A 14,593-nucleotide genomic window follows, 5' to 3' on the forward strand; every position below is an offset into this window, starting at 1 on the left:
GTGTAATTTACTCCTTCCCATTTCTCCTTCCAACCTCTCCCACATACCCACCCCTTGCTGAATTCTCAAATTCTTATTGCCCTTTAAGACTCCTTCTACCCTCTCCCCTACCCCACTCATTCACCTAGGGACTGTAGTGCTCTGTGGAAATAGGGGAACTTGTCATACTTGGCCTGCTTCTGAGACCTTGAATCTGAGATCCCCACAGATCCTCAGTGTAGAGGAACCAGAATATACAAAACAGAAAGTGTATGGCAAGTGCCATCAAGATGATCTAAACTACCTGAAAGATAGTTTTAGAGTTCCTAGCCACAAATTCGGCAATAGAATATTTATTGCTCGGAACTTACCTGAGGAAAGGAGGTCATGATAAAAATGGCTGAGGATAGGGCAGGAAGGATGAGGGGAAGTGTGAAATGATCAGAGGTACAGAAGATACTTAATATTTTATTTTTATAGTGGAAACAGCTGGAAACTTCAATATCCATATATTAAGATATTATATAAATAAGCAATTTCTTAGTTTTGACATGGAATTGCGTACAATTATAAATCATAGTGTTATGTAAGAATGCTTAATATTTAGGGAGTTATTTGTATAACGATACAAATTAAGGAAAGTTTCAGTTAAAAAAGATGATAATTAAGATGATATGGAATTAGATAATGGAAGGAGACTTGATAAAGAAATGATGAGGGATGGATTGGTGGATTGTAGATAGATGCATATAGATCAATGGACATATAATGTATAGATGGATGCTATAGGTAGGTGATATAAATAGATAATACACACATCAGTTTTTAGATGATCAATAGATACAGCTAGATTATTGGTTGGTAGATTGACTCAGGGGGGAAGAGAGAGAGAGAGAGACAGAGAGAGACAGACAGACAGACAGACAGACAGACACAGAGACAGAGACACAGACACAGAGACACAGAGACAGAGACAGAGAGACAGAGAGACAGAGACAGAGAACAGCAATAGATATACCTTTGCTCAAGTGTGAGTTAGCACTTAGTAGTGTTTTTATGGGCCACAAAATTTTTCTATTTCTTAGCTTCTCTTAGAATTTCCCTAAGTTCCATTCCCCACATCAGCAAGACATTTATATCTCCATGCATTTGTGTCTCACATCCGCTGCTAGGGCTTGCCCATCTAACTTCTATCCATTCCTCTTCTTGTCCATATGCCAAACAAACCCCATCCCCCTGCTCCAGAGTCAGCTGCCCTCCCTCTTGGGTATTGACAAGTCAAAAGAACATCTCAGAGTTCCCTGCTGGCTTTCAGCACTTGAGGCCATAGCATGTAGATCTGCCTTGGAGCCTAGAAATACTTTTTCCTGTTTGTGGTTTATATTCAACTCTACTTACAATTAGAAGTGGTGAGTCTTGATGCTAAATATTTAACAAGGGGGAAATCAACCAAGTGAGAATACTAGAATTGTCATTGTCCCAAGCTGTAACTGTACATGCAATGGCTTGGAAAACAAATTTGGAGAATGAACTTTCTAGAAGCCAAAGAGTTTGTTCTTTAACTCCTCCCCATCTAGTGTTCTTCAATAGATTCCTGAATTCCTGTATTGAAAGTAAAGATGCCTGTGTTCCTTGGAGATGACTCGTCTCCAAAGGCCCCATCAGCAAATTCACCAAAACTAGACATGTATTGCCAGGGACACTTACAAGAACAGAGACACTTTCAGCTCCTGCTGACTCTCCGAAGATGGTCACAGAGCTTGGGTCTCCTCCAAAATTGGCAATGTTGTCTTGAACCCAGCGCAGTGCAGCCACCTGGTCCAAATGACCCCAGTTTCCCCGGCTGTGTTCATCCCCTGTGCTGTAAAAACATATAAGGGCATAAATAGAAAATCATGGCTCCCAGGTCCTTGGATGCCTTGGGAGTCCTCAATGAACCTTCCAGAACCAGCGTACGCTTTAATGCCTGATATAGAGTACTTCATCTGCCTCTCATCCCTGCATTAATCTCCGTAGGGCTCTCGCTATTTCTTTCAGCAACTATGTACTGAGTATCCATCGTCCATCCATCCAACTGCACTTCTGGGACACTAGAAGACAAAATCTGACTACATTCATTTTTACACTACAGACCACAAAACAACAGATTCAAAGGGTATGTCATGCCACTGGAGAAAGAAAGTTACAAAGAAAGAGGCAGAGATAAATTCATGAGATCTCATGACTAGGAAAGGCCTCAATGAGACAGTGGCATTTGGTATCCACAAGGGTAAAATTAATATGGGTCTTATTAGCATTTAGAACATCCGTTTTCAAACTGTGAGTCATAACCCCTTTGTTGGTCATTTATCAGATATTTACGTTATGATTCATAACAGTAGCAGAATTGCAGTTCAGCAGTGAAAATATTTTATGGTCAGGAGGTCACCACAACATGAGGAACTGTATTAAGGGGTGGCAGTGTAAGGGAAGTTGAGAAGAACTAATATAGAGAATGAAATTTAGGTTAGGAGAAGCACCAGGTGTCAAATCCCTAGGGCTAACAGTGAGGGTGGTTGCCATGAAATGCAGGTAATGGGACTGGGAGACTTGGCTAGAGTTACTGTGTTATTGTAAATAATGGGGACATTGTGCAGAGGACTGGCCTGACTCAGTCATCGGCCAGAGCATTCTGGACACTATGTAGAACACTCTCACAGTAAATTAACAGGTTTATGTAAACTAAGGATTTATAACAGGCTGAGAATCAGGGCTTTCATAAGTAAATAAAGAGAATGGACGCTGGATGTGGGCTAGGAGAAAATGAGGGGTCCTAAAGCCTTTTGGTCCAGATCACCCAGGAAGTTGGAGCAGTGAGCAGCTATTCAGAGGATCTTATGGGAAACAAGCAAGGTCTTTGTTGTAGGGAACAATTACTTGGTGACAAAGGTCTTATGAAGTAGGATGGGCCCTGCACACAACCAGAGGGGAGATGAGGTGTGAGCAACAGAGGAGCACCTGGGGTTCAAAGGAAAGGTGAAGACTACAAACAGGGAATTGTGTTAAGTAATTTTGGGGCCATTCGCAGCTAGTAAAGAGGGAGACACATAGAGCCTAACCACAGAGTAGGGAAGGACTACCTGAGAGGGAGCCACCAGCCAAAGCCATGAACAGGAGCATCTTAAAGAGGCCAGAGTAGATTGTCTGTGACTGGTACAGTGAGCCACTTGAGCTTGGAATGAGCGCTGGTAGAGGTCATAGTTGGCCTTGACAACAGCCTGGCAGTGTAGGTAGTAAAAAACTTGCCTGCAGCACCAATAACTGAGTTCCCTACATGAGACCACTACTTCCATATTTTCCTATGAGAAGATGTCAAACATTCAAGGGCAATGCTGGTGCTGATGCTGTCACAGAGGAATGCAGTGAACTGTGCTGCACAGGCAAAAATGGATGAGTACTAAAACAACAGCAACGGCAGCGTGAAGAGTTGGTCTCTCAAGGCAAGTGCAAGTTTGGTGAGTGGAGTAAACATCCTGAAAGGGAGCCCAGGAGGAAGAGGACGGTGTGGGAAAGAAGAGGGGTATGGTCTAAGAAAGACAGAACTGTGAACATCTTGAGGAAGCTTAGCAAACATCCTCATGAAGAAGGACATCACTAATGCCTTGGTTTTTGCAGATTCAATGGTTGGGGTATGAAGGGTTCATGTGCTGGGGGGTTGGTCCCTAAGGAGACAACAGCATTATGCAGTGTTAGAATTTGTAGAAGGTGAGGCCCAGTGAAAGGCAATTAGGTCATTGGACACACTGAATTCTTTTAGGGTCTGTGTGTTCAGGGGAATCAGGTTTCTTCTTGAGACAGTGAGCTTGTACCTGTGTAAGTATATGAGTGCTAATAATTTTTTGTCAACTTGAAACAAGCTAGAATCACCTGGAAAAAGAGAAGGACAATTGACAAAATGCCTCCACTCCATTAACCTGTAGGCAAGCTGCTGGCGGCATTATCCTAACTAATGACAATGGATGGGTCGACCCAGTCTACGGTGTGTTGTCCTCCAATATATGAAAAGTAAGATGGGTGAACCTTGAAAGCAAGCCAGTAAGGGCATTCCTCCATAGTTAGTCTCTGCTTTAGTTCTTTTCAAAAATTCCTGTCCTAACTTCCCTCAATGATCAGCTATGATTCAGAGATGTAAGCCAAAAAAAAAATAAAATAAAATAAAAAAAAACTTTCTTTCCTAAGCTGCTCTTGGTTTTGATATTTTATCACAGCAATAAAGAGAAATCTAAGATGTTTACCTGCCTCTCCCTTCTCCCCAGCTTATTGTCTTCCCATGTGCTTTGCCCTTTATCCTACAGACTAAAGTTATTTTCCTCAACTGCTGCATTGTAAGGCAGAGTCTTTCACCACCCAACTCTGCTGCAATAGTCCAGTCTGTTTGGTGACTTTGGGCACCCAGATTCTATGCCTAATAAACATGTCTTCTTTATCATCAATCAGTTTCAGATATGTTGCTATTTAAAAAAGAAAAGACTAATGCAGGACTAATAAGGCAGATACGAGTGTCCAAAACCCTACCTGAAGAATCCCCAGATGCTCAGGCGATACTGAATGGCCACCACCACCACATTTTCATGGGCAGAGAGGGCCAGTCCATCATAGGTGGATGCTCCACCCACTGCCAGTCCTCCTCCATGGATCCACACCATTACCTGCACAACAAGAAAAGAACCATCCTGGTCATAGGAAGTAGAATTGAGAAGGAGCTCATATGTTTTCTGGTTTGGTTTTCTTGTTCAGACCCTGGCTGGAGAAAACCACCACTTAAATTCAAGGAGTGGAAGCAGGTTGGAAAAAGGTAGTCTCTGTCCTCATCTTGCCTGGCTAAGCCCTGGAGGTCATCATAGTCATCCTCCTCTACTTTTCCCAATGGATCCTCCCTGTTCAGTGTCTATTCAGGTCTTTTCAATGTAAGAAGCCTTATCAGGGCTGGAGAGATGGCTGGGTAGTTAAGAACACTGGCTGCTCTTTCTGAGGCCCTAAATTCAATTCCCACAAGCCACATGGTGGCTCACAACCATCTGTAATAAGATGTAGTGCCCTCTTCTGGCCTGTAGGGAAATATTAAGGCAAATACTGTATATATAGTAAATAAATCTTTGCAAAAAAAAGAAGCATTATCGTGGGAAACAAGGGAGCCAGAATATCACGTGCTCTCGACCATTGTACCATCTTGATGTCTGAAAATAAGCCAGAGGCAATATTCAAATTTACTTTCAGCACTGTTAATACTAATGTACCTGATGTATTGTCTTAAGATCCACACACATCCTCAATGACATCCCTTCCCAATGGTCCCTCTCTCTGTTGCCTCTGCACACTCAAGTTCTCCCCCATCCTGAAAATCCCTTTTCACATCCACATCCTCTATAAAGTCTTAAATCATTTCACTACATGAGTACCTAGAACTCATCCATGGTGAGTAGACTTGAGACCAAGGGAGCACCAAAAGCATCTAATTCATGACTCCTATATTTAAATATTCATGTTTTATACAACTGAGAGAGGATAAAGTTATAATGTTACATAATGTTATATAGATAGATAGATAATTTATTTATATAACATTACTAATAAAAATAACAAAATATTCAGTGAGAGTATTCTGAGCAATTTAAAATGATTATCTAAACACAATGTAGATATTTATACTGTCCACCTTGACAGATAGGAAAATAGGTTAGGTAAGCATGAAATGCCACCCTAATGAAAGCTGAAGATAGGACCTGACTCAGCCATCTGGCCCCAGTGGCTTCATACTGATTGCCCATCTCCTACCATGGCTCATGGCCACAATTTAGTAAGCTGCTGCTGGACAAGAATTGGAACTGCCCCAAATCTAGGGCATTAACAAAGAGTCAGACTACAATCTTTCTTTCTGGTGCATTGACGCTGCTGTCCTACCTACTGAACCAGGACTGGCTAGATAGTCACCCTCGAGTGTTCACACATCTGAGAAGGCAAACCATGGTTTGGTCCTTCAGTAAGTGAAATGTAGACCAAGGAGTCACACCCAGGCCCTGTGGTCAAGGCCTTGTGGAAATTGCTAGAGAGTGTCCTACCCCTAGGCTCCTGGAGATCCTATTTCTCCTCCTATAGGACTGATTATATCCAAGGAATAACTGAGTCAAATTCATCTTGAGTAAAGACTGAACTCAAGGGCTGGTTGGCAATGACAACTCAGGATGTTGTGATGTGTGTGCAGACCACATGACAATGCCCTGAGAGGCAATGCTCTCTACAATGGTCTACGTTCCTATTTCCTCTGACCCAGAGTGACTATGTAGACACACTGAGTCCACAACAGAAGAAATGAATGAGTGGGAATGAAATTTATTCTCACATCCTTGTGAAACCTTTTCATTTTTAGGACCAAGTGCTATTTTCAAGATCACAGCCTATTCCTTCATTTCTGAGTTCTATACTGGAGGATTCTGGGAGACTGAGTGGGTTCTCACACCCTGTCATATTCCACTTAAAGGATCATCTGTTTTATAGTAGTCCTCCTTAAGACTCTGATCTATAACTGGCTGCGAGCCCTACAACTGCCTCTTAATTTCTATGGGAAATGCTGACTCACCTGGCCATCAGCACATGCCAAAGACAACTAGGGAGTGGAGGGAGCTACAATAAAATCACAGATAGTTGGCAACAGACATGAGAAGTGCTTATGAGATTGCCGTAGACTCCCCCCTCCACATGGCTATCATGGGCCATGAGAGTTCCCACCTGGCAGTTCCCACAGGTAATGTGGGGAGAAAGGCACCACACATCCCCCTTGCCAGCCCCTGCCTAGGAGCACAGGTGCAAAGACAGAAGACCTGGGCTCTTGTTCAGTGATCCCTTCCTTCTGTGCCCTCCCTTCCCCAACTGAACCTCAGTTTCTCTATCTGTATAGAAAGGCTTGAGCTGCTCATTTTTCTCTAAGATTTCTTCTGGCACCAACATCATTATAAATTGTGTCTTGGCTGCTCTGGGGTCAGATCCTAATGTAATACCTGAAAGCTGAAAGCAGCCTTTTTCCTTTTAGTAGCATAAGAGGGCATGCAAATGAGGGTGTAATTCCAGGTGCGTAGCAAATCTGATATTGCTGCGCAACCATGAAACAAGGACAGGTGTGGTCCTTCACTCAGTCCCTCACTTCACTTCCTCAGATTGAGGAAACCTTCACTCAATCTGCCCATGCTGCACTGTGCCCAGCTGCTGCTGTTGTCTTCTAGTTGCACAAAGATCTAGATGCTGGAACTCAGGAGTCTGAGTCACTGGGCTCCACACTTACTGGCAGCCTGTTTCTGTTCTTCCTCAAGTCAGCAGGAGTGTAAATATTCAGGTAGAGACAGTCTTCAGAAAACTGCAGATGAATTTTCTCCTTGTTGTTTATTATGAGGCCACTGGCTATCTGACCTCCTGCTGTGTCTTGGGAGCACCTAGGAGGGGAATAAAAAAAAAAAATAGCAGATGCTCCTCCAGAGCAAAGCTGAAAAGGTCACCTTGAAGGCTTGACACTGTGAATAGAGCTATTTTCACCGGACCAGACTTAGATGCAATTGGTAAGCGGGTATCTAAGAATACTAGTGGAGATCAACTTGATGCAACACCCTTTCCAGATTACCTTAAGGAAGCTCTGGCCCAAGGACAGGAATGCTCATATAGTGCCCTGCTTTGGTAGATGATAGGTAGATGATACAAAAGACAACCTCCGTTGTGCTTTGTACAGTGGGCTGCAGGATATCTGTGATCCTCCATATTCTACCTCTTGGGAGACTTCTATTAACCAGAAGGGCTCCCTCCAATGACAATCTGCTGCAGGTCAGGAATGATAGCTTTGTGGGATAAACTCATAAGAACTGCCTTCTATTCTGCCATAGCCACTGATGAGCTGGATGACCTTGAGTGAATTCATGCTTTGCTCTGGGTCCCAAACTTCCTGGTCCACGTGAGGTGAGTGCTTAAGGGGGTCTGGCACTGATTTATATTCTAATGTACAAACAGAAAACCATCCCTACACATGGATTCTATTTTCACTCTCAGATCATGGGTGAGGAAACAAAGACAGGGAAGTTTGAGAGTCTGCCCAAGATCACACAGCTAGGATGATCCAGGCTGTGAAGTGCATTTAATTCAAGTAAATTATAAGTAACATTATCCAATCTTATTTGACGCAATTGGAAGTCACACTGGCCTCAGTGTGTCCAAGTGACGCTCTCAGTGCCAGAATGACAAAGTTGCCAAGAGCCTAAAGTGAAACCAGGAAAGGTGTATCTAGTCCCTTATTCTCTGGAGGCTTTCTTCCTTCACCAAAAGCAATAATTCAAATTAATTCAAAAGTAATAATTCAAATTATCAAAATGAGGGAAATTCAACTTCACTAGAATTAAATTCCAGAAAAATAAATTATATTTATTGTTGTTATAATTATTATATTATCTTGTTTGCCCAATAATGTGCCCAATGCACATTATTCATTTTTATATGTATGTGTATGTATATGTGAGGGTATACACATTGTGTAATACTGCCCATTAAAGTCAGAAGAGTGCATTGGATGACCTGGAGCTGGATTTACAGTCAGTTGGGAGTCACCTAATACTGCTGATGGGAACTAAGCTCTGGTCCTTTGTAAGTTCAGTAACTGCTCTTAATTGCTTAGTTCTCTTTTCAGTGCCCACAAATTATCCTTTTAATAGGCCCAAGCACTGGCAGGTGTCTATGAATATGTTCTCATATGTCCATGGAGGAAGCTGACAGACTTAGATATTCCTGGAAGGAAACTTAACAAACGGCTCTTATTCATTCCTCAGAAATTTCTTGGAACTGACCCTAAAACAGTCATTATTAGCCAAAAGATCATAGCTTCATTTATACCATCAAGAACACCAAAGACAATTTCAGGACACCAAATTAGAGACTGAATAGATATATTTCAGTTTCCTGATGTTTGTGTTGCTATTAAATATCAGGTTGTGATACTTAGTGGCACTAATGGCATCTGTAAGCCTGGAGGCAACCTAAGCTACATGGATATATGGACTATTGCCTGGGAAATAGGCAACAGGGAAATGAATGAAAAGAAATGTTAATGTTATAATAACAGTTCTTTTGTGGTAGAGATATTGCATGTGGTTTTTGTTTTCTTACATTTACTTCTGTATGTTTCTTGACTTGTCAGCAGTACATGAGTACATTTGGGAACAAAACATAAAAACAACATATATGCTATCAGAAAAGAAGGCAGCCACAGGTGGAACTTTGGATATCCTCAGATGTTCCTTGCTTAGGAGAGAAACAACATCTGAAGTGATATTTGTGAGTGTCTTGGGTTCTCTGGGGAGTGGCTATGAGGCAATATAGAACTGCCATCTTTTCACCATCTAATCAGGATAGTTGGGGCACACAAACCACTGTTCAGATTGTAAGTGGGCAGCTATATACATATGGGAGGGGCATTGCCTTTTTTATGTCCCTTCCAATTTTCAGCAAAGAAGAGATATCACTAGGATATATAACACTGGAATATCTCATTTCCTTACTTATCATATTCAAACACATTGCGTTATTTGTTAACTTCTGTGCTTTCTCTAGTCTCTCCCTTGTACTCAAACACAGCTTAATGATTCTAGGAGTTTAAGTTTTGTTCAAAAGTATGTCTTCACACTGGAGTATACCTGGCTCACAACAGGCGCTCAGTGCACATGTGCTGAACAGAGAACATGATTGTGGTTCAGAAATGATTCTATAGTATTCATGAAGGATGCCAGAACAATGTATAGTAGATCAGAGAATTGTTTTGAATCCTTCCTGCATCACCCAGAGACATATTTCCTAACTGCAAGAGTGGCTTACATAGGAGGGTAGGAGGTTGAATTCTTCACGAAGTTCCAGGACTCTGGAGGCTGTGGTGGAGAAAACCTCAGGGATCCAAGAGGAGGCTTGGCAAAGGGGACTCCCAGGAAGACGGCCACAGGCTGTGAGAATCCTTCTAAGCTCACATACTTCCCCAGGACTTTGCCATGAACAGTGTTCACCACAGGTGCTGAAGATGGGTGTCCTGCTAGACAATGAGATGACACCTAAATTCATCTGAAGAAAAAGGTCAGACCTGTGTTCTAGCCAGGTTTGGGCACTTTCAAGATGTGGCATTCAATAAATCACTTGAACTTTTATAGGTCTCATTTACTTCTGACATAAAAGAACTAAGAAGAAAACTGCTCTCATGTAAGAACATCAAATGGAAAAGTAAGCTGAAATTGGAACTACAAAAGCATCTATCAAAAGGTCACTGCAAAATGAGGATAGGCTGAGGTAAACAAGACCCTTGTTTGCCTCTTAGAAGCTTCTGTAGACTTATCCAATAAGATCCTCAGTAGGGACACATGTTGGATGAGGGAACAAACAAGAAATTACACTTTATCTTAGAATGGCTGAGAAAATTCTGAGATGAAAGAGGTACATCCCATGAAAAGAACCAGGTAGATTCCATAGGAGTTAGAAGAACGAAAAAGCCCTTCTCAATGGTGTCACCACATTAGAACTGGTACTTGAGGAAGTTAGGAAAGATGAAAGGCTAAGGGATAACCAAGCAAGAAGAAATAAGAGTAAGACAGATTAACACAGGGCAAGGCTATGAAAGAAGGGTAACATCACTGCTGTCAGAATTCTGTAGGAAGGGTAAGATAATCAGGATGAACAGGTGCAAGTTAGGAATGAGGATAATATTAGGTTTCATACCATGGAGTAGTATGCAGCAGTAACAGTTTTGGTCCCAAGAATACAGTGATCTTCTAAAATACTCTGGTGCCTCTGTGTAGGGCCATCTAAAGGTAAAGGGCACTAGATGTCAGGCCCTGTCTGAACCATTGGCTCCATTCTTGCTATGCAGGCATCTTTCCTCATGGCCTTGCATCTTCCTCATCTGTCTTACTTTCTATCTTCTGTGGGATCTGAAGGTACCAACCTGGTCCTCCATCAAGAGACTACACCTCACCATCAACAACCCTGATGTTTCATCATTTGCTTACTGGTCATGTTGTTAGAGTATCACTGTATACAAATGCTGTGAGTGAAAAGCACATGTCCTTAAAATGTGTACCCAAAAGAAAATTCCAGACTCTTATCAAATAGAAAAAATAGTGTGTGGCACTGGGGAGTCTTCATGGGAAAGTAGCTTATAAATTGGTATCCATGACACATGGTTTAGAGAGCCAACCCCATAGTGTGTACATTTGGCTTATTTTTCCTTGTTTCTGATTCTAATTCTAATTTATTGGTAAATAAAACCAAGTAAAGATTGGAGTAGAGATGAGCATTTGATGCCCAAGTTAAGATGTTTCGATTTAATGGCATTTAACTGATGATGTATGTTTTTGCTTTAAGATCATTAGATTATTGGGACATAATCCCACCCAAAGTCTAAGATGAGCTTTATAGATATGAGAGCCATTAACACTGTAAACTCTTTGGAAAAATCCAAGTTACAAGCTTTGAGCCATGCAAATGTCATTAGAAGCCAATCCTTCATTTTTTTTCCTTTTGACATCAGTGTTATTTATTGCCATGTCACCAGAACCTGGACATGAGGAGATTCACAGATGGTAGCATTGTTGATGTTTTTCATGAACTGAAGACTTTTTTCTGAGGATTGGGCCCATTTATAATTAGGAAGAAACTTCTCAGGAGAAAATAGGAGAAATACATGAGGAATGGAGAGTTGTTATCCGCCCTGATGTGGGACTAAAGTAAGGTTTAAAAATATACTAAAGTGTGAGTGAGTGACGCTGGCTCCTTCTGACATGATCACAGTAAGTGAAATATTTTGGTAAAAGATGCCACTATCCAGGGGTGATGGGACATGCTTGTGACTGAGACTGAGGTCCAAGGATCACTCCAAGTTTAGGCTAGCTTGGCATAAATAGACAAACTGAAGCAAAAAATAAAGGAACGTATCACTGGGTTTGGTCATCTCAGTACTAGAAGAAGGTCAGGAAGAGTGACCCACTTGAAGTGAGAGTACACAGTGTGTGTACATTGACTCTATGGTAGGGAGAGGAAGTATAAATGAAGAGAGAGAGCCAAAGATGAAAAGCACGCATGGATACAGCTTAGAGCGAGAGCAGCCACCAGAGTGGTGTCAGGAGGACATGCACCATGGAAGCCTGGGCAGTGGGAGAGGAGGGGTTGGCAAAATTGTTGAGTGTCAGGATACAAATCACTTAGGTATGGAGGGGGATTAGTTTAGTGATGAACTTTCAAGTGTATTTGGTTATAATGAGGCTGGGTGACAAGAACATTACCAACACTTGATACCACTTACATTGTATGGAATGGTCACATACTGGACATCTCCTGTAAGCCAAATTTACATTTCAATTCTTTTAATATTCCCCAAAGTCTTGCTAAGTGCTGTTAATATGCCCATTTAACAGTACTGGAAGCATGAACTCCAAAAGATGGAATATGGGTAGCATTGCCAGGGTAACCAGCAGCACTGAAGGATTCTTCTCCATATTCCTCTCTTACTGTTACTCAGTCTAGGCCTTTCTTGGTATCTTATGTCCACAGCAAATATAAGCTCAAGAAAAGATGAGGCTGGATTCCTGGGCCAGCAGGAGATCAGAGCATGAATTTCTAGATAACTTTGGGGAAGAGTATACGTTTTTGTGAGTCTAAATTCTCAGCTGATGAAATGGAAGGACTCTATGTTGAGACTCAATGCTACACCATATATTAACTGTATTTGAAATCTGGGTGGCTGATAATTGTACTTTTAGGACCCCATTACCCAGCAGGAACTGTCACTCTTAGCATCTATCCAATCAATATTCTATATCCTTGCCGATTCCTTTATCCAGACCTCATAGCGTAAATCACTTCCTTTGCCTTCAACCCTTGAACCTTACATCACAGAATCAAAGCAGGCATCGTTCCCTAGTTTCCCTTGCAATTCAAACAAATCCTACACTTACTTATGCTGTTTCACCTCTGCATTCAGAAGAGATCTTAAGAGCAACTTGCCAAGACTCCCTACTCTTGTGTTTCCTGACTGAACCTGGTTCTTCCTTTTTGTTCTTCACCCAGATCTGTAACCCTTCCCTTGAGAACCCCTAATAACAAATGCCTTTGCAATGGTCATCAGATCCTGGTGCATTTACCTGACCATATATTTTCTTTTAATACACTACATTTGGGATCTATCCTTATTTATCCATGCCATGCATCTTACATTTTTTTCAAAAACCGCCATGCTATACACTTTACAAACAAGCAATCAAATCTATTTAATCTGCCCTACAGTCCATTAAAGTAGTGAAACTGAGTTGTTCTTGTCTCTCTTTGTGAGGCATGGGGTTGACTCCTTGCCTTTGTGCACCATCATGTGCTCCTGGAACTCAGAGTTATTACACTCTCATAATTCCACTGTGCTCAGGCACTGGGCAATCCTAGTCTGGGCAATTCCACAAGGGAACCCAGGGTGAGAGAGTGAAAACCCTGCCAAATTAGATCTATCTTACCTTTGTTATACACACACACACACACACACACACACACACACACACACACACACACATCTCTGTGTACCTCCACCTGGAGCAAATATTTTGACTTGTATTTAAAAGAACTCACCCAAAGCCATGCAGGCTAATAGAGACACCAGAATCAGAGCACAAAGGCACATCTTGCAAAAGCAGGCTTGCAATCCAGTGAAGTCTTCAATTCTGGTCTGTAATAAAGGAGAATGTACTGGCCCCAATACTGTGCTGGAGACCCACTCAGAAATCTTGGCCGTTAAGCACAATTATAAAATCCTTAATGACAGAAAATCCCTCCCTCTTCTAAGACGCTCTCAGGGCTCTGTCTGTGGGATCTCCAAGCTATACCTCTTGTTTACTCTGCTTATCTGGGTATTAACACACCACAGTTTGCTATCTTTTATTTGAATAGTCACAATCCAACTCTTAGATTATAGATGGCCAGAAACTCTTTCAACAACTTTTTATTCACCCATTTCTCCCTGTAATGCTCTCACCTCAGTGCTTTGTGAGCTTCCCCAAGCCTGAACAATGCCTTCAAAAAAGTGAATTTTTGGTTTGGGGTCCTCACAATAGGTTAGGAATCTTAGAGCCCGTCACAACCCCAGAGCTGCTCATCACAGAGTTTAGGACACATCTCTTATCTTCTGTATCCTGATATTTTCAGGGTTTCTCAAGTGTGGCAGTATCTTAATTTCAATCCAGCCTCCTTAGTGAAGTCTCAATTAGCTTTGCAATATTTCTGTCAAGTGGCCCCAGCTGGTATCACACAAGGCCAAGCTCTAGGAACTCACTAGCTTTCAGGGCAGGCATTATATAGAGAATTAATCCCCTTAAGGTAAAGAACTGCATTTCCCCAAATCCTTGGCTCTAATTATCTTTTATCCATTATTTCATATACATTGCAAACAGTTATCAAAATGAGTGGACCTTGAGAACTGTTGTGGATGGGAAGATGATTCTAAGACATAGATCCCTTTCTCAAGCAACCCTCTGAACAGAAAACAGATACTGAAGTACATGTGAGAGCTACCCTAGAGGGTTACAGTGCA

The 14,593-nt window shown here is 41.8% G+C and overlaps 1 protein-coding gene across 1 annotated transcript in view; it reads right to left on the reverse strand.

The window, feature by feature from the left end:
* LOC100770009 (carboxylesterase 1E) overlaps positions 1-13,687 on the reverse strand; it is a 25,148-nt gene extending 11,461 nt beyond the window's left edge. The window contains exons 1-5 of the mRNA XM_027406085.2: positions 13,636-13,687; positions 9,859-10,066; positions 7,295-7,442; positions 4,534-4,667; positions 1,687-1,840 (exon numbers count right to left, since the gene is read on the reverse strand). Coding sequence (XP_027261886.1) covers positions 1,687-1,840; positions 4,534-4,667; positions 7,295-7,442; positions 9,859-10,066; positions 13,636-13,687 — 696 coding nt within the window. The remainder of the gene's footprint in view (positions 1-1,686; positions 1,841-4,533; positions 4,668-7,294; positions 7,443-9,858; positions 10,067-13,635) is intronic.
* Between the last annotated feature and the right edge of the window lie 906 nt (positions 13,688-14,593).

Source organism: Cricetulus griseus, chromosome 3, assembly GCF_003668045.3.
Source record: "Cricetulus griseus strain 17A/GY chromosome 3, alternate assembly CriGri-PICRH-1.0, whole genome shotgun sequence".
Lineage (NCBI taxonomy): Eukaryota > Metazoa > Chordata > Mammalia > Rodentia > Cricetidae > Cricetulus > Cricetulus griseus.